At 36.4% G+C, this 21,060-nt stretch overlaps 1 protein-coding gene across 2 annotated transcripts; it reads left to right on the plus strand.

Moving 5' to 3' along the window:
- Positions 1-1,572: 1,572 nt before the first annotated feature.
- On the plus strand, positions 1,573-20,841 carry LOC109056082 (sterol regulatory element-binding protein 1-like). 2 transcript variants are annotated; one of them, XM_042720858.1, is made up of 19 exons: positions 1,573-1,694; positions 6,797-7,309; positions 9,382-9,563; positions 9,661-9,807; positions 9,998-10,216; positions 10,391-10,505; positions 11,159-11,313; positions 11,487-11,664; positions 11,748-11,932; positions 12,027-12,288; positions 13,387-13,553; positions 14,869-15,037; positions 15,147-15,255; positions 15,464-15,573; positions 15,842-15,974; positions 17,305-17,470; positions 18,752-18,934; positions 19,573-19,684; positions 20,476-20,841. In XM_042720858.1, exons 2-19 carry the CDS (start codon positions 6,799-6,801, stop codon positions 20,694-20,696), a joined length of 3,324 nt encoding a protein of 1,107 aa, XP_042576792.1. In that variant the 5' UTR covers positions 1,573-1,694; positions 6,797-6,798; the 3' UTR covers positions 20,697-20,841. The 2 variants fall into 2 exon arrangements, with proteins under 2 accessions (XP_042576792.1, XP_042576791.1); XM_042720857.1 differs by lacking the exon at positions 1,573-1,694 and adding an exon at positions 1,997-2,449.
- The last annotated feature ends 219 nt before the right edge of the window (positions 20,842-21,060 follow it).

Below are 21,060 nucleotides of genomic sequence, written 5' to 3' on the forward strand. Positions count from 1 at the left end.
GCAATATCTATTTTTGTTTCCTGCCTTCTAATTTCTTGTAAGAAGACCTGTTGGTAATATCTGGCTTGTTCTAAAGAGCTCTGCTTTCATCCGGTGGCAGTCATTATTTGGATTAACTGCTTAAGTGAATGTTGCCATGTGATATTAAAAGTCTTGAGTATTTTGATTATTTATCTCATAATGTCTTAAATGTATTTTAGAATAATGAAATGTAATACATTTTCCTATTGTCAGATTCATTGTTTAATCCAAACTATTTTATTAAAGTGATTCATTTGCTTAATGCAAACATTTCCCTGCGTGATTCATTTTAACAAACTCAAAAAAATATTCAGTTATATCCAGTTTTTTTTTAAATATATATAGCTACTAGTGCTCTTTCCATTGTTATTTTGCAACGTGGAAGTAAGCTATTTTCTGTGAAAGTATGAGACATCCGAATTATTAAACGGTAAAAGTATTTGCGCTACAGACTAGTGTGTTTATGATTAGGATGGTAAATTAAAACAATGTGTTAACAAATACGGACTATTTTTGTACAGCTACCGGAAGTCTGGCACACAACTCACAAATGGCCACGCACTTGTGTTAAAAAATGTCGGTCAAAATTAAAGAATGTTTTTGATAAACCACGTGTAGCTACTAATAGAATTGAAAATTACACGTCTACAATGCAATAATAAAAACTAAAACAGAATATTAGACGTGTAGCTTGTTTTGTGGTTTGTGGTTGTTTATTTTAATTTGTAATAATTATAATTAAACGTATTAGCAGCGTTGATTATGTTAACAACAACAATAATATAATGCTAGTTTGCGTTTAAATTATGTTCTAGTATTAGCTACAGGAGTGTCTTTAAGCACTGATTGGCTTCATGGAGAAAAGCCTGAAGGCTCGGGACTCTTTTGGCTCCTTCAGCAAACACTTCGTGCATGTATTTCAGAGTTTTTTTCCTGCAGGCAGTGTTACTCTCGGTCACTGACCCACTTCCCCTCAGTGTGCTGATACGAGTTCAGTGACACAGCATTATTTAACTTTGTAAACACAGAGTCAAATAATCATTTAGGCCAGATCAATCCATCCTATTTATAATAAGTTCTTGATCAATTTGTGGGCGTATGTTTTCATTGTTTAGTGTATAATATAATTTGTGCATATATTGGATGCATTTCATTTGTTTTATATAAGAACGTGTTTTTTATATATTTTTATGTATATGTTTTCATATTTTTTTATATATTATAATTTGTTATATTTATATATATATAATCATTTAATTTGTTTTATATAAGAACGTTTTTATATATATATAAATTTATCAGATTATTTCAGTTTTATTTAAAATAAATACCCATTTGGGTTTATTACCCTTTTTCTATGAGAAATACATGATGTAATCACGGAGCCCCGCGTGTGACGTCACATCACCCCACTCGCTCTCTGGCTGTCTATTGGTCGTTTTCTCTGGTTCTACAGGCGGAGTCCTCACTGCGGCTCAGACAAACTTGACCGCGCAGCGTCCTCCTCTGCGCAGCTCTGATTGGCTGACGGAGACAAGCCCACTGACCATGCCGTTGCCGACTGAGATTTTGTAAACAAAAAGGGGCTGTTTATTCGGCGCTTTACAGTGAAAATATGTCGAATACTTATATTCTTTCAACACATATTGACTCTCAGCGTATTAATTAAACAGGTCAGTATAACTATTAACGTGTTTCAATAGCTGACAAATACTTTTAAACATTTAGAAACTTGAAACATGTAATACGATAATAAGATATGGGGGGAAAAACTAAAACAAAAATAATAATAACAATCCAAAACATACTCTATTTTAAGTAAAACAAATTACTCTAATTACTTAATAGTCAACCTCAAAAAAGTGACTTTAATTACAGTTTCGTATCTTCCCAACTTTACATAACAGGATACTTGAATGGCAGAACCGAGAGCGCGCACGTCCCGTGAAAGAGCGTCTGCTAAAAGAGCGCGTTCTGATTGGTCGAGCGGCGTGTCAATCACTCACAGCGCGCTAGGGGTTGTCTGGCTCTCGCTGTTAGCATGCTAATGTGTAAAGCAGCAAACTCTTAAGTCAACTTTGCCTTGTGCGGCAGCATGGAAACGAACGCGAGCAGGTAGTTGACTGAATCAGCAACAAAGTTGAATTCATCGAAAATTAAGCGGACGGATCCTACGAAACGCAGCCAACAAATGTCCGGGCATATTTGCTCTCCCGACAAGTGCAAGAAGTTCCTAGTTTACATGGAATAACGCTTGCTGTGCTGTGTGTGTGTCGCCGGGACTTTAATACTTCTGAAGTCAGCTTGAAAGAGCATTTGAGGACGATGAATCTGTCTTTTGACGACCCGTCACTGGACACCCTGGACTCCAGTTTGTCTTTACACGATCCGAGTGATATCGACACGGCTCTGCTCAGTGACATTGATGGTAAGAGATCGTTTGTTTACACTCGCAGTGCTGGTTGTCAGGCCGGACGAAGTGAATTGTGTGTTTGTAGTTTAGGGACGGATACATCTTTACACGCACGTGTTGTTATGGTCAGATGTGTTGGTGTTGTCATAAGTATGTGAGTGTTTGTTAAGAGGTGAGAGTAGAGGATGCCCGGGTGCGTTATTTGCACATGGTTATTGTTGCTTTGTGTGTTAGATCTCGTTAAAAAGTGTCTTAGATTAGTGACAGTGTTCATTGTCCGGCAGAAAAAGTAGCACCGAGAGCGGCCCCGCCCCCCTCCAGCTTCACGTGGGGTTACTCTCGGCCATTCCCTCACATTCTGACCCAGCGACACAGTTCCGTTATGATACACATTTAAGACCTAAAACATAAAACTGACAGGTGAAACTTCAGCAGATGTGTATGTCATGCCAAAATGTGGTTTAGAAAATGTTTCGGCACTGAATTATCCTCAAAGTGCGAATATGCCTCCCTGTGTGTATTTGTTTACTGTTATATTCATTGCATTGTTATAGCTTTTTGTATTGATATTAGTAATGGTTTAGTCGTAAATGTATAGTGAATGTATGTGAGGTGACCGACAGTAACCCTGCGCTGAAGCGGACTGTGTCCGATAGTAACCTCATAGCGAGGCGCTTTCCAGGCCTCTGATTGGCTGAGCGCGATCACCTCATACAAACAGTGCTTGTGCACGCTGAAGAAGTCTTATGTTTTATTGGGTCTCATCACATGTATGTATGCAAAACACATTTTGAGCAGTGAAAAAAAAAAAGTGTGTGTACATATATTTATGTGTGTGTGTGCATGTGTTATTATAAATGTTGAAAACGGTTTGGAAAACAATTGAAAATATTTATTATTATTATTATTAATATTGAAAACTGTTTTGAAAACAGCTGAAATATATATATTATTATTATTATTATTTTTATTATTAATGTTGAAAACTGTTTTAAAAACAGCTGAAATAAAATATTATTATTATATTATTATAATAATAATATATAATGGTGAAAACCGTTTTGAAAACAGCTGAAAATATTTATTTATTATTATTATTATTATTATTATTATTAATAATAATAATAATAATAATAATAATAATAATAATGGTGAAAACTGTTTTAAAAACAGCTGGAAAATTTATAATTTTATTATTATTATTAATAATAATATAAATGTTGAAAACAGTTTTGAAAACAGCTGAAAATATTATTATTATTATTATTATTATATTATTATTATTATTACCGTTTTATTGAAAATTATATTATTATTAATGTTGAAAACCGTTTTGAAACCAGCTGAAAAAAATATATATGTATATGTGTGTGTGCATATGTGTATATATTTACCCTGTTGGGAATTATCTTTCTCTTTTATCTTTACTCTTTTGGAGAGTTACTTGGGAAATGTATAAAAAAATAAGTTTTCTTTTGACCTCCCCCCCCCCAATTTAAGCAATTACCGTTTATGTAATATAAGTAACATTTATCACATTTATATTACATTATATGTAATATGTCATTTTTAAAAAATTTTTTATCTCATATGTTATTTTTATTATTTTTTTTTTTTAAGATAATAATAATGTTGTTGTTTATGTTACATTATATGTAATATGTCATTTATAATAATAATAATAATAATAATAATAATTGTATTATTTAATAAAAAAAATAATGTGGTGATTATAATTATGCTTTGTTCCAGTTGTCCCTTTAGGGTGTGTCTAGAGTAAATTGTCTATTAAAGTCAAGATAATTAAAATGTCATTATGCTGGCACAATTAGATGAATTTGATTATGTGATCTTGATAAATGGTCACCCAGTGATATCATTAATTATCAAACTTTAATTTCCTCAGTGTTTTTGTAGCCTGCAGGTTTCTGAGTTACATAATCAGTAGTTCAAACATTTGAGGTGTCATGATTTCCTCTAATGAATGTATTTTATTCATTGGGCTGAAGGAGATTGTGAGGCGAATAATCTTGACCAGGCTGTGTCTCTGTCCTTGTTCGAGAGGATTTGCAGTGAATGATGAAACTCTGTAATGGGGCACTCTGCAGTCAGATCAGCGTCTCCAGCCTACAGCTGAATTAAAGCCAGGCTGCATGAGCTGAATTGGTTTAGTGCAGATGTGGGATCAGACCCGATGAGTGTGAAAATGAATGCTCTGTAGATCTCACAGGCCTATTGTGTGCTATGTGTGTTATACTGATCATCAACTCTGTTCATATTATTAAAGTTAAAGCATTTCTTGGATATTCAAGGAAGAATGATCACAGTTGTGGCCAAGTATATTTCACATTAAAAAGGGCTTATTTAAATAAATGTTTAAATAAATATATGGCACCTTCATAGAATTGGCAAAAACAAACCCCCACAAAAAGTGCCCATATAATGTCACGGGCATTTTTTTTATTTTTTTTTTATTTTTTTTTTTTTTTTTTTTTTTTTTTATGGCTGGTGGATGGTGTATGGGATACTTATTTTAATAGCCAGTAACTTTTAGTTTACCTCATAGCCTGGCAAAACAACAACTTGTACCATAAAAGAAAGCAATGAAGACGCTTTTAAAATGGTTGAATTCAAAATACTTCCTCTGCAAACAACTCATGGTTCAGAAAGAAAATAAAATGCATTATGTGCTTATTGTGTGCCAAGATGATCTGCTTCATGCTATTATTGCAAGCCAGGCAGGGGATTTTAAGAACATTTTGTTGGACAAAAATGTGGGCAAGATGAGTCATCTGTATTTTTGGTCCGTTTTCCTAGAAGTGAAATCTTTTATTTTAATCAGAAAGGACAGATTAAATTAATAGAAAAAGTGACAGTAAAGACATTTCTAATGTTACAAAAGAATTCTATTTCAAATAAATGCTGATGTTTTAAACGTTCTATTTATCAAATAGGCTAAATCTATTTCATCAGGTGGCAAACCAATTTCTTAAGTACTATAAAAGTCTAAGTTATTTTGTAGTTACAGTCATTTAATAGGTGGTAGTTTATTGTTCGTATGTAATTGCATTGGAAGTTATATGTTATTTTGTAGTTACAGTCATTTAATTGCAATATTTTATTTTTCTGCGATATATATTGCGATATGAAATCTAATCTAATTTTTTCTTACAAACAAAAAATGGGGTGAGCACACTTACATTCTCATTTTAAATGATTAAAAACAGTCAGAGTATTATTTAAATTAGAGTTAATTATTGTGTTTGTAACTTTAGGATATGGTTTGAATTGTTAACATATTAACTAACATGAACTTACACGAGCAATACTTTTGTTACTATATTTATTAATCTTTGTTTGTCTTAGTTTATAAAAACACAGCTGTTCATTGTTTGGTAATGTTACTTCACAGTGCATTAACTATGTTAACAAATACTGTACAACTTTTGATTTCAACAATGAAGGCTATAGCCTAAATGTTGAAATAACAATGTTGTAGAAGTGCAGTTTAGTAATAGTAAATGTATGTTAATGTAGTTAAATAGTTTAATAAATAGAACATTATTGTAAAGTGTTACAGATTTTTTTATACACCAATTCAGACGTCTCGTGAGTTCAGTGTTGGACAGGTCAGTTGTTTAAACCATTCATTAAATTGAATCGGTTCAAAGGAATCATTAGTTCGCGAATCAGACGTGTACGGCACGCGTTGTGTAATTATCTCGGCAGTTTAGGATATCGCACAATATTTGACAACAAAGAAAACATTTAATCTCTGGATAGTTTTTTTTTTTCGACACCATCGTGTCAATTGATTTTGATTAATATGCGCGAGGGAGAGAGAGCAAGACAGCGCTCGTGTTGTTTGAAGACGGTGAAGGTGAGCCTCACTCTCTCTCTCCTCGTTCTTATATGCGCCCTGTTAAACTGACAGGACTTAAAAACACATGCAAATGATAAACTTTCACTCTATGATGGTTAAGCTGTGCAATTAATCCGCGGATCACATTCGTCAAGGGCCGTGGAGCAGCTGGCCCGTAAGGTTAATGAATAACGGATCAACTACGACAGCCTACATCGCACATCCTGCGATGTGACTATCGTGGATTCGATACATCGCGATATGGATGCTTAAACGACACATCGTGCAGCCCTAATTTGTTTTGATTGATTTATTTGGTTGTTGTTTTTTTTTAGTTTTTATTTGCATGCGGTTTTATTGGATTGATGTGGGTGATAAATCATATCCTTTTTAAGTTCATGCATTCCCTGGGAATAAAACCTATGATCGTGGTGTTGCTTTTAAACACTTGGAGGAACCCATTGCTCACTGTATCCGTCTCTGTTTCCATGTTTTAACAGATATGCTCCAGTTTATCAACAACCAGGACATAGAGTTTGGAGGGCTGTTCGATCACCCTACATTTCCTGCCCCCGCAGCTCCCACGCAGGACCTCTCAGTCCTGCCCCACTCCAGCCCTTCCTCTCCTCCACCCAGCTCTTCTACACCCACCAAAACCTCCTCCATCCTCAGCAGCAGCCCCCACCTGGATGCCCTGCTGGGACCCCCCATCACCCGAAGCTCCTCCATCCCGGACAAGGTGTTCCACCCTCCCACTTTCCAGCAGTCTCCTTTGGCACAGCTGACCTCCACCCCCGCGAACCCCACCACACTACAGACCACGCAGCCCAAAGCTCAGCCTGCTCCATCTCCCAGCCTCCATCCTTCCACCCCGCCAGCCCCGATCCAAGCTGTCCCAGCTGGGAAGAGTCCTTCCTTTGGTGCTACCCAGCAGGCCCTCTTCAGCTCACCGACACCCCAACCACAGCAGCAGCAGCCCGTGGTCACTTACCCCAACCAGAACGGTTATACTGGTAAGTTTTATTATGTAAAAAAAAACAATATGATCAGTAAGTGGGCACTTACATCAACTAAAAATGGACATACTTACATTTTAGCTTTTCATTTACACAACACCACCATTTTGGGGTCCTGAAAACTTTTGAAAACATGTTTTAAAGTGCAATTTTTTTAAAACAGTACTATTATTGTCTATGTGTAAACTACAAAAATGATGAAAACTGTGACGTCATGTGAATGCATATTACATGTTCAGTCTGTAGGTATGTGTGCAAACTTTGATGTAATTTGATTCGTTATTTGATTTCATTTTTTATGTTTTGTTTGTAGGTGTGTGTTGTTTTTATTGGTGTTTTTATCATCAACTACCCTGTACGCGAAGCTTTTAAAAATATCAAAGGAAAAACTTTTTCAGTTTTTAGTACATTGTTGTGTAAACATCGTAAGTCTAAATCATGGTAACATTTTTTTTTTTTTTTACTGTAACTCCTCAAAATAATTTCATCAATTTCAATTCATTGTTTAAGTTATACATGACTAGACAACTAAAGTTGGCAGCTAGACAACATCTTTAAAATGGAATTGAAAAAAAAGACAGTAACTGATTTCAAGTTTTTAAGATAAAATTAGGTAACATTTTTGTGCAGTATGTTTTTGACATTGTTTTTTTAACATGTGGCCAAACACAGCACTTTTAAGAGACAAATCTCTAATTTGTGTGCAAGATCTACCAGTGAAAGTAAAACTGCAAGAAGGAACTTTCAGAAACATGCCATGTTAGACTTATCTTACCATAAATGTGTAAGTTACATCTATTGGCACTTCATCTCAAAGGGTGTAAATCACAGCTAACTGAGAAGCTAATTGTTCACACTTTTTAGTAGTTGTCTTTAACAAGTAACTACTATGTAAATAAAGCATTGGTACAGTGAGGGCGAAGTGACTCGCTCTAATGTTTTACATGTTTCTTATACCAGTAGGAAAGCTGAATAGCCTCCCAATAAAGTGGGTATAAAATTAATTTTTTCTAAATACTTCACACTTTAATTTTGATTCATTGGCCTTTTAAACAGTAAAGTGTTAATGTGACTTCAGACAGTAGAAACGCTTACAAAAACTAAACATTCAATATTGAACATTGGCACCAAATAAAAAGTCAAATTAAAGTCCATTTTCTAAGAAGTGTGAAAATGCTCTCTTGCTTTCTTATACTTGATAATAATAAGTTATACTTGCTAACAATGTGTAAGAACATTTGTTGGCTCAGCAATAGTGTTTAAATTAGCATTTGTTCTAGTGTTATCATATTATCACAGTCATTTTTAAATCAGTGCAGTGCTTACATATTTAATTGAACGGTTGAATCAGATGTGTGCTTTTATGAAAGCATGTGCTTATGACTCACGAAAACACTTTATAGTAACTAGATTAAATGTTGTCATTAATCTTTTTTAATTAACGATTTATGTGTTCTTTCCTGTAATGATTATACATGTTGTTCATGAGTAATGCACGGTATGAACATTGTTCATGACTACCACTATTACTAAGACTGTAAAATGCATCACCTTTGATCAGTCATATGTCAGAAGAGGTAATTTAAGTTCAAGGTGTAGACGGTGAAGTCACTGTTGTCAGTCCTGGAAAGCTAGTGAACTTTTACCGTACATTGTGTTCACGTGTAAAGCTGCCCAGTCCACATTCTTTCTTTGTATATGGTTTTATAATGTCCTTTTATACTGCTTATCGTTTTTATACCTTAGGTAATGTCACCACCAGGCCAAAGAGAGAATACAACATCACACTAGTGTAGATTAAAGTTCAGTCAGGGTGAACTGAGTTATGAATCAGCGGATCCTCTGCAGTGAATGGGTGCCGTCAGAATGAGAGTCCAAACAACTGATTAAAAATATCACAATATCTTCCTCATTGTTGGTGTGTTCACCTATCAGTAGATTTCAAACAATAGTAATATTTCCTCCAGGGTGGAACAAAGGCTGGTTAAGATTTCTGCCTGAATGCTATTCGTTGTTTTAGTGCAACTTCTTGCCTTTCTTTCCTCTCATGATCTGATTGGTTCTTGCAGCTGTCACCCAGCAGAGCTCCCCTCAGCCAATCTCGAGTCTATCCACATCTCTACAGAACGTTCAGCCAATGGCCATCCAAGCCCAGGTGCAGAGCCTCTCGGCTTCGCCAATCCTGACCACCTCGTCCAGCCCTCCAACACAGACCATCTCCCCTCAGGTTCAGCAGGTTCAGCAGGTTCCTGTAAGTGCTGTTATTGGCCTGCTGATGCCCACATGCACAATAACTTACATTTACAGTCTTAATTGTGTGCACTAAGCGTTCTTCATGTGTTTTGCAGGTTTTGTTGCAGCCGCAGTTCATTAAGGCAGACTCTCTCTTACTCACAACTCTAAAGCCTGATGCATGTATGGTAACAACAGTCGCGTCACCCTGCATCACATCGCTGGCTACATCCACGGCACCAGTCCAGAACACCTCACTGCAGGTACACAAACACAGATTTGCTTCAGTTTGTTGTTTTGTTCTTGGTGTGAACTAACAATGTCAAATTTTAACCATGCAGAAGTATCATTTTTGTTTATTTATTTGAAATTTTCTCACTTTTTTTTTCTTCCCTAATGCATTTCTGAAGACCTTGGTTTTTATTTAGTGGATCTGTACATCTCTTGTCTCAGGCACTAATGAGTGGAGGCACCATCCTGACCACCGTTCCGCTGGTGGTGGACACAGAGAAGCTGCCCATCAATCGCATCACCATCAGCGGGAAACTAGGCGGCCAGCCGCACAAGGGCGAGAAACGCACAGCCCATAACGCCATTGAAAAACGCTACCGCTCTTCCATCAATGACAAGATCATTGAGCTCAAAGACCTGGTGGCTGGGACAGAAGCTAAGGTGGAGCCAAAACCCAATTAAATAACTGGTCATAACTGGTTTCCTCATCTTAGTGACTTTAACCACATGAGTTTAACTAGATGAGCTATCCTAGATTAGACGAATTGTAGATCTTATTTTAACCTGGAAGATGCGTTTAACATCATTATAAGATGAATTTTTTGTCTTATACAGCTCAATAAGTCGGCCGTGTTGCGGAAAGCCATTGACTTCATTCGCTACCTTCAGCAGTCCAACCAAAAACTAAAGCAGGAGAACATGGCACTCAAAATGTCCATTCAGAAGAACAGTAAGTTCTGTTTAAATGTATATTAAAAGCAATATGATTTAATATGTTGAGTGCCCTTTTGACCCTCTATAAGTAGGACTAGCTTAAGGCGCATTTTTATATGTAGCCTAATTCATAATTACTTCTGTTGTCTTTGATTATATGGTTAAAGTACTGAATGTACTGACAATCTTTGTCGTTCTATAGAAACAGCATGCATATAATATATATTTATTTAAGTTATTAATTATTTATTTATATATAATTGAGTTTTAGTACATTTAATTCTATAGAAAACTTTAAATGTATTATCAAATAACACATTACAAATAAATGATAATCAAGTAACTCACATTTGCTTTAGTATGCAAATCAACATTAAAAAAAAAGTGTAGTTTAAAGCATGACAAAAGTTTATTAAAATATGATGTATAAAAACCTCTAATTTGACATTATTACAAAGTGCACTTAAGTGTAAAGAATTATAGTCATGCAAGTGTCTCTCTTTAAGTACACCTAAAAGGCCCTTTATTCTAGTAATATATTATCTGAAAGTACGTTTTTCTTAAAGTATACTTTTAAGATTTGAAGTCTCAAAAGTGCACATTCAGTACAGTTAAGCTCATGGGGAGCGTGGTTCTCTTTGCATTGACTTGTCTCTTCTCCTCCTCAAGAGTCTCTGAAGGACCTTGTGATCATGGAGGTGGATGTGAAACCAGAAATCCCCACCCCTCCAGCATCAGATGTCGGCTCGCCTCAATCCAGCGGCCCCTTCTCGCACCACGGCAGTGACTCAGAGTCAGACAGCCCGATGGAAGAAGACAACAAGGTAGCATAGATCCTCCAGAGCTCCTATCATGCCTTTAATGAATTGGCTTCGGTCATGAAGTAATTGGATGTGTTAGTGTGCGGTGGATAATTCGATTGCTTGTGGTCAAGAACTTGGAAGAATAACCATGTAATGATCTAACGCCAATTTCTGTTTCCTGTTCTCTCTATTAGCCTGTGGTTGAGAGGGCTGGAGGAATGCTGGACCGCTCGCGCATGGCTCTGTGTGCCTTCACCCTGCTCTTCCTATCCTTTAATCCATTGGCGTCTCTGCTGTGTGGTGGCTGGAGCAGCTCTGGGACGACTGTCTCTGGACACACAGGAAGGAGTATGCTGGCAGTGCAGGATGCAGGTGCTAATACTCCCGATATGTTCAGAGTAGCGTCCCATCCCTATCTAAATGCTAACAATGCATTCTTGCTTTGATACGTGTAGCCGAGTCTTGGGGTTGGTTGGATTGGATGTTGCCCACTCTTCTGGTGTGGCTGTTGAACGGTGTTCTGGTCGCTGGAGTTTTGATCCGCCTGCTCGTGTATGGAGAACCTGTGACCAGACCTCACTCAGAATCATCTGTCCTCTTCTGGAGACACCGCAAACAGGCCGATCTGGATCTAGCCAGGGTATAAAATGCTTTCTTGCACTCATCTCTTATTGATATGGAGGTCAAAGTCCACCAGGCCATCTGATATCTGTCTGTCTAATGGTTTTCTGCAGGGCGACTTTGCTCAGGCCTCTCAGAACCTCTGGACGTGTCTCAAAGCTCTTGCTCGCCCTCTGCCCACGTCTCAGCTGGACCTGACCTGTGCTGTGCTGTGGTCCGCCCTGCGTCTGTGTCTGCAGAGACTGTGGGTGGGCCGCTGGCTAGCCAGCCGTGCCGGAGCCATCCGTTCCAATCGCCCCCTACAGGAAGATGCCCGTAAGAGCTGCCGTGACGCCGCCTTGGTCTACCATCGTCTACACCAACTCCACATGACCGGTAAGTCACTGTAGCATATAGAGGAATCAGGTAACCTTGTGAAGAGCAACTGTTAGGCCACCTTTTTCACCTTATCTCCAACAGTTTTCGCCCCTTAGTTCACTATAGTATAATGAATATATGCATATATCCACACAAACGTATGATGGCCAACATGTTTGAAAGAAAACTGTGGTTTTCTAGAGCTAATCATCGCAAATAATCATTTAACAATTATAAAACTAATTATTTTGGGCACAATGATTCTATATTGCAATTTTTACAGAAGAATACATAGCCCCGGACATGATATATGGAGAGAGAAAATAAAATATATTGTGGCCACGAATTAAGAAATTATTATCACTAGTTGCTTGTAAATTGTTCCCTTCTTTAAGTTAAGTTATGGTCACATTGTACTACGTTTTCCTTGTTTTAATGTAGTTAAATTATGGCCATGATTGAACTAAAACAAGAACAAATGATTAAATCTTGAGAATGAATTAGTACAATGTAGCCACTTAAAATGAGGAAACAAATGAATAAATTAGTTCAAAAGATTCATCTTCTTTTTTTTTTCTCTCAGCATGTCATATGTGGAGTGTCTTGAAAGAATAACGTTTAGTTAAAAAATTGGTATTTCTCACTTTTCGCTAATAGTTTTTTATTTGAATGCATCACATCCAGTCAGGTGGTTGTTTAGTTACAAATATAGTTCAAATATTTTTCTAAATTTTTATTTAAGTTTTTAATTTTTTTAGTACATCAAGTTGAATCTAATTTTAATGTGAAATGATTCCTTCAACTTGTTGACTTTTTTTGTATTTCTGATAACATTTATTTAAAGCAAAAAATTTTTTTCTTCTGGTTTTAGTTTCAGCTAACTATAATAACCCTGTAACTGAAGCTCAAATTGGACCCCAAAATTCTGTATATTTATTCATATGATCGCAGCTCTGTGCTGCTCCTGAATGACTTATGGTCTGTTATTTGTTATTTGTCAGCGACAGCTTTAGAACATTAAGTTCTTCTGCAGGAAACCGTGGCACACCTTAATCAGACATAACACATGATAAATCTTCTAGCCATTCATCGTATTTGCTCATGATGTGTGTGCAGGCAAGCTCGGAGGAAGCCACCTCTCTGCAATCCACATGGCACTGAGCGCTCTCAACCTGGCCGAGTGTGCAGGAGACTGTCTCCCTGTTGCCACACTGGCAGAAATCTATGTGTCTGCAGCCCTACGGGTTAAAACCAGCCTTCCCCGCCTACTTCACTTCACTACTGTTAGTACACACAAGTGCACACTCACAGCCCTGATCCAAAACCTAGCCAGCAGCTCTGCTGTCTACTGCATGCAAATATTTACAAAGATCGAACCACAAAAGCAAGTGTACATGGGAAGCAATTGACTCAGAGTTAAGTCTATATACTTCCACATCACAGTTAAGACATACTTAAGACAGTTAAGTATATGTCAATTTTTGCAAGTATGCTTAGGTATGTACACAGTTCACGTGACATACATCTTCTCATCAGCACAGTGTGTGCTAGGTGTGGGCGATATATCGGAAGACACGATTAACCAGTAGAAATTTCTCAACTGGTAGAGATTTTTGACTATCGTCTCTACAGTTACACACTAACGTGACGTTGCTGTGCTACGCGGTCACAGAAACATTGTTAGCATGTGTCTTTAAACAATGCAGTTTAAAAACAAGTGATTTTAAGCCGATGAATCTGCAGGGAAATAGAACTGATTTTGGTATGTACACGCACAGTCTGAGAGACTGTTTCTGAGCGCTGTCAGTGAGCACACGTGAAGTTGGTGCTCATAGAGCATGGGAGTATTGAACGTTATTTTGAAGTTGTTTTTTCCACTCTATAGGCTTAAACAGTTAAATACACACACTTGTAGGCCTATGTCAAAATGCCCATCTTTGCAAGTATCCTTGTAAACAGTAATTTAGGTCTTTAGTGAAAGCAAAAAGCTTAGAAACACACACAAAAAAAAACATTGTGTAACAGTATATTGGATCCGGGCAGCTCTTTTAGTGTGAGAGGTGTGTTATTTTTGTTGTGTGTGTTTTTTGTTTTTATAAAAAAAAAAGAGAGAGAATATCTCGCTGTTCTTTTGGTATATATCTTTTTTAATTTAACTTTTATGAGGAGAAACAGTGAAGAATGTGCAGTGTTTTTATACATTTGTCCACTTTTTTGATTCATTGCAGTGATTTTTTTTTTTTTATGAGTAATTTTCATTATTAAATGAATTTGACTTGAAATCAACATTTCTCTCACATGGACTTAGGTTCATTTTTTAGATTTTGTGCCAAGGAAACATGCAGTGCTGCCTTAGACTTCGGCCAAAATGTGATATCTTAGAAGTGCACTTGGCAACATTAGTGTGCATGTGACACCTAAAATGCTGGCTTGGTAGGAAGCTCACTAGGTTTTAGAACAGCAACAGACTCGGTCTTTTCATACAGTACAGTTATTTGAATGGCACTTACTTTCATATTAGTTTGATAGTGCATGCATATTCTGATGTGGGCTGCATATGGTAAGTGGAGATATGACTTTTATATTTTCTGTCCTCAGCGTGTGTTCTTGAGCAGCGCTCGGCAGGCCTGTCTGTCGCCCAGTGGCAGCGTCCCTCCTGCCATGCAGTGGTTGTGTCACCCGCTGGGTCATCGTTTCTTTGTGGACGAGGACTGGTCCATTCGCAGCACCCCTAAAGAGAGCATCTACAGCCAGGCGGGAAACTCAGGTCAGCGCCATACAGACAAAAGCAGGCTGAAGGGATCATGTGTTTATTAAAGTGCTCCTGCTAACAATTCCCAGGGCTCACCCTTGTGTGTTTTTGTGTTTGTCTGTAGTTGACCCGCTGGCTCAGGTGACCCAGGCGTTCCGCGAGCATCTGTTGGAAAAGGCCCTGTACTGCGTGGCACAGCCGCGAGGCGACAAGAGCCTCTCTGATGGAGATGGGTGGGTGATCATTCTCAATGCTAGTTTACACACAATCTCATCTAGGCTGCTGTAGGAAATAGAGCTGCACTGCTTCCTAGACCTGCTAATAAAGAGTTATGCAACTTTTCTACACCTTTTATAATGTTTTGATATCTGATTTCACCTGAATCGGTCTTATAATTGTATAATCAGAGCTGATTTGTGTTGTGTGTGTGTTTTTTGACAGTGAATACTCAGACTCTCTGGAATACCTGCAGTTGCTCACCAGCGCCTCAGACGCAGCAGGAGCCACGACACAGTCCTTCGCCATCGGATCAAACATGGCCACTGTCACAGGTCAGCTCTCAATGAAATTCTGCTCTGACACCGTGTGTTGTTTTGAGGACTCCTGGATCATCTTAGCGATATCAGAGAATAAGATTTCAGACGAGTCACTGCTGGGCTCTGTTTGTACAGCTCAGATAAGTTTGTGTTCAGCTCAGCACATTTCACATCACACTGCGTTCATCTCAGCGTGTTTCCACTCAAGCAGATGTTAGTTGGGGGAATGAAGGACAGTTTGTGAGTGTGTGTGTGTGATCACCATTGTGTCCTTGACCTCCAGGATGTGACCCTCACTCCAAATGGTGGTCATCGGTTGTCGTGGTGATCATTAATTGGCTCCAGGGAGATGACGTGGCGGCAGAGAGATTGTACCCGGCGGTGGAGCACTTGCCACGCAGCCTTCAGACCGCTGAGTGAGTGACATGTGTCAGTCAAAAATAAAAGTAGTATTATTTTATAAAGGATCTAATTGGTTGAATGGTTCATCAAGTTCACACAGGTTTCCTGGTAGTAGTTCATCATGTTGTGTGGACAAACATAATGTTGTGTTGTTTTAGTATTGTTGTCTGGACAAACAATATTTAAATTAAATTACAAAATTGCAATTAAATTAAAATTTTAAGTTTGTTTTTTGTAAAAACAAACTTTTAATATGTTTGATAAGTTTGTAGTTAAATTTAATGTTTTTGTTGTGTTTTTTATTTTTATAATGTTTTATAATTTTATGTTTGTATCTGTTTCTGCACAACTGGTTTGAACATTGATTATAAAATAATCAATATATTATTATATTATTCTAGTGTAATTTACATGTTGTTGTTGTTGTTATTATTATTATTATTATTATTATTATTATTATTATTATATTATTATTATTATTATTTAATATTTTAAGTTTTTAAACTTTAAATCTGTTGGATTAAATTTGTTTTATAAATTGCATGGAATGTATTTGTTTTTTTTTTTTTTATTTTATTTTTTTTTTTTTGTTATAATTAATTTATTTTAATTTATTATTTTTTTCTATTTTTTTATTTTTTGTTTTTGTTTAATTTTTTTATTTGTTTTTGTTTGTGTTTTTACTTTTTTAATGTAATATTAGCATTTTACTGCTGCTTTATTTCAAATAACGAAAACAAATTTTAATAGTTATAATTTTATCATTTTAAGTTTAGTTACCAATAACAACACAGATGTCACAAGGTGTGTGTGTATACATATAGTTTTGACATTTGAAGAATTTTGGTTGAAAAGTGGGATTGTGCTGTCTTTCTTTAAAACAAACACTGCTTATGTTTTAATGTTTTTATTTCATTTATAATATATTTTAAATACTATATTATGTTTTATTTTTTTAATACTGTATATAATACTGTAATGCTATATTTTTAATACTTTCTCTCTTTTATATATTATTTTTATTTTTATTATTATTATTATTATGGTGGTCTCTCCAGGAAAAGCTGTGTTGAATTCATCTCGTAATGCCACTCTCAGACTATATTTACTTTTAAAAATATTATTAGCACAAGTAAACAAAGATGGAATTGGTTGTAAAGAGACTGCAGAGTTATCAGTTGCTCTCATCAGAGTGGCTTTTCCTGGCGAATTAGTCTTTGTGGATACAACCGCATTTATCTTTCCACTCGCCGTCCGGGAATAATGCTTGGTTTGATGTGCATTTTGTGTGGGTTTATTGCTTTTAGCTCTGTCTGTGCTAAGCACATCCTGTTTGTGTTGCAGGAGTCCACTGCCCAAAGCCTGTCTTAACACTTTCAAAGCGGTGCGCTCCCTGCTGGCCAAACCAGAGAGCTACCAGCTCAGCCTCAGCTACTGTGAGAAAGCCAGCGGCCTGTTCAGAGACAGCCTCAACCTCGGCCCACACTACAGCACCAGCACACTAGACAAGGTAGATGCGCACATGCACTGTGTTCTGGGGAGCTGTTAGTTTGCGCTGCGTGTTTTGTCTTGGACAGGGCTGTAGTGCATTGTAGTTGCATTGCATGTGCCACAACTGTGCAATGTTCCTGCAGTGCAATACAGAGCTGGACCGCAGTGACTCCTCAACACACTGTTGTTGTTTTTTAATTACTTTTAATTAACCGGTCCCAGGGTGATGCATGAAGTCAGTTCTCCTCAAGTTCACACAGACGTCATGGAAGTAGTTCATGATGTCGTTTTTGACATTCACAAAACAGTGCTATCTTTATTATTTATATGATATTGTAGATATATGATTTTAACTTTTCATTAAAAATTATAGTTGTGGAAATGTTGTTTTTGTCATTTTTATTTCTATTAAACATTAATTTCAGTTTTATTTTTAATAATTTTTTTCAGTTGTTCCGTCATTTCTCATTTTCATTTAAGTGTTTAATTTTAAGTTATTCATTCTTTTTTATGTTCGCTTTATTTCAGTTTAAAAAATCGATTTTTAATAGTTTATTAACAATAACAACGCTGGCGCAAAGTGTCACAATACTTTATCTTGAACAATATCTTTTGTTTTATCACAGTGTTTTAGTTGAAAAATGTGTGCTGTCTTTCTTTAAAATAAACAGTTTATGTTTTTAATATTTTAATAACAATAATAAGTTTATAAGGTAATAAAACCATAATTATTTATATATTTGTTCTATTATTATTATCAAAATAGTTTATTATAAGTATTATTAAATTTTAAATGTAAACTTTCCAAAACCATTTATACACTTAAGTGTCTTAATATGTTTGTATATTTCCTTTTCAGTAAAATTGTCATGATTAAATGTTGTTCAAAAGGCATTTAGTTTCATTTTAAGTAAAGAAAATTCAACTCAAATGAATGAGTGAATTCAATAATTTTATATATTTTTTATTTTATATTTTGTTGTTAAAAAGGCTTTTATTTTAATTTTAATTTAAGTTAATTTAAAAATACATACGGGGGGTGGGGGGTGGGGGGGGGTATTTGGGTGTTTGGAAGCGCCTAATTATAATGATATTAAACCGATGTCAACACATCATTTGTATAACAACACTTAACACATTAACCTGTTCCTTATTTAAGCATGTTGTTTTTTGCTGTCTCACACACACACACACACACACACACACACACACACACACACACACACACACACACACACACACACAGATGGTATTAGTGCTTTTGTTTTGAGGTTGTCTGATTTGTCTGTCTGTGCTGTAGCTGGTGCAGTTGCTGCTGTGTGATCTGTTGTTGGTGACGCGCACTAATGTGTGGCGGGAGCAGCAGGTGGCGTCTCAGCAGAGCTCCTCGACAGCCGCCTCGCCGGCAGAGCTGCAGGGTTTCCAGCAGGACCTCAGCTCGCTCCGCAAGCTCACCCAGAGCTTCAGACCAGCCATGCGCAGGGTGAGAGGCCAGAGTCCACACTAACAACATGACCTGCTCATATTTATGTCTCGGGTTCATTGAACTAAGAAATTATCTATTTGAGCAAACCATTGCACACAACTTGTCCTGGGTCAGGCAGTGTGATCAAAATCTTATATAACCATCAAACAGTATATACCCACGCTCTGTCTCAGACACAATATATATTATTTTTTCTTTTTTTCTTTATATATATATATATGTGTGTGTGTATATATGTATGTATGTGTATATATATGTATGTATATGTATGTGTTTTATATATATATATATATATATATATATATATATATATATATATATATATATATATATATATATATATATATATATATAAACAAATATAAATATATTTAATAAATATAAATACATTTATTTATTTATCAGCTTTTTATATTTATATTTTACTTTTTATGTTTTTATTGTCCGTTGTTTGTGATTTATTTTTTTTAAGTGTGTAAATAACACTACATACATTATTTGATTTGTTTTTTTTAAAGGTTTTTTGAATATGTTTGACATCAAAGGCAGGTTATTTTCTTGGTTTAACAGCCGTTCTGCAGGCAGGGTAATTTAGTGTGGTTTAACACAGTCGCTCTGTTTTTGTGTCTCTGCAGTTGTTCCTGCATGAAGCCACAGCTCGGCTGATGGCGGGAGCCAGTCCAACACGCACACACCAGCTCTTGGACCGCAGTCTGCGCCGCCGCGCCACATCTGGAAGCAGAACAGGTGAACATGCAGAGCATTTCCAAGCAGTTTTGATATTTAAAATGTCTTTATTTGAATCAAATTGATAACATCTGAGAATTTTGTCCAATTTTCCAGTCATGTGTTGTTTTTGTTTATATTTTCAATTCATTTGATGTGTTTTTTTTTTTTTTAGTATCACTACAGTATTAGTATTATTATTATTATTATTTTATCATATCACTACAGTTGAAAAGTTTGGGGTCAGTAATTATCATATCACTACAGTTGAAAAGTTTGGGGTCAGTAAGATTATTATTGTGTGTGTGTTTATATATACATATTAAATATATACAGCGCACACACACACATTATGTTCAAACTTATTTTGGATGCGATTAATTATATTATATTATATTATATTATATTAATTATATTATATTATATTATATTATATTATATTAATGCTACCATTCATGGGATTAGTTATTTATTTATTTTTTAAGAAATATATTTTACCAAATTGCTAAATAAAAACATAATCATGCATATAATGTATAATCATGTTATATATATTATATAAATGGTATTTTACAGTGAGAAAAAAAAGGGTTTTTAAAAAAAAAAAAAATAAGTGCAGGTCACAACGTTATTACACTTGACAGTTTGATTTGAGTAACATCATCATTCTGTCATTATTCCAAATTAATTTCAATCAAGTCATTGTGTTGCAGTTCCTAATGAAGTTATCACCCAAAAGATGAGGACCTTGTTGTTGTTGTTAGTTTGCTCCCTACTTACATTTACTCTTATGTATGTGTGTGATTGCGCAGAGGAGTGTGAGATGCATCCAGGCCAGCGGGAGCAGGCAGAGGCCGTGATGCTGGCGTGCCGCTACCTGCCCCCTTACTTCCTGTCAGCTCCGGGCCAGAGGGTGGGCATGCTGGTGGACGCCGCCCGGACACTGGAGAAACTAGGCGACAAACGCACCCTCCACGACTGCCCACAGATGATCATCAAACTGGGCAGCGGAACGACCGTCACGTCCACCTAACCGACCACACACACTAAAGAGCACTTTACCAAACACACCCCAACACGCTCTTTATTTCAGGCCTCAGTCAGTATCATCAAACAATGCCAAGACTGTTTCGAATCTCCCCAACAATTCACAGCAGCATATTCAGAACCAATGACGAGATGCATCCCCAACAATTCATAACAGCATATTCGGATCTAATGAAGAGTTGAAGGGGGAATATTCGGAACCTGAGGTTTTTTTCTTCTTCTTTGAAATGGCTTTATGAAACGATGCACTGTCAGTGCTGACTTTGGCCACTAGATGGTGATTTGGTGGGCTGAACTGGACGCTGGGCCGTGGTAGAGTTGGACACATACTGTAGAGCTTTGCTTTACTG

The sequence above is a fragment of the Cyprinus carpio genome, chromosome B3, assembly GCF_018340385.1.
Source record: "Cyprinus carpio isolate SPL01 chromosome B3, ASM1834038v1, whole genome shotgun sequence".
NCBI classification, from domain to species: domain Eukaryota; kingdom Metazoa; phylum Chordata; class Actinopteri; order Cypriniformes; family Cyprinidae; genus Cyprinus; species Cyprinus carpio.

Bases quoted from the DNA above. Each gene is read 5' to 3' on its own strand.
- LOC109056082 (XM_042720857.1), top strand. From the start codon at position 2,347: ATGAATCTGTCTTTTGACGACCCGTCACTGGACACCCTGGACTCCAGT. The intron at 11,933-12,026 runs GTATAAAATGCT...GGTTTTCTGCAG, and splicing joins CCGATCTGGATCTAGCCAGG to GGCGACTTTGCTCAGGCCTC. The intron at 15,256-15,463 runs GTGGGTGATCAT...GTTTTTTGACAG, and splicing joins AGCCTCTCTGATGGAGATGG to TGAATACTCAGACTCTCTGG.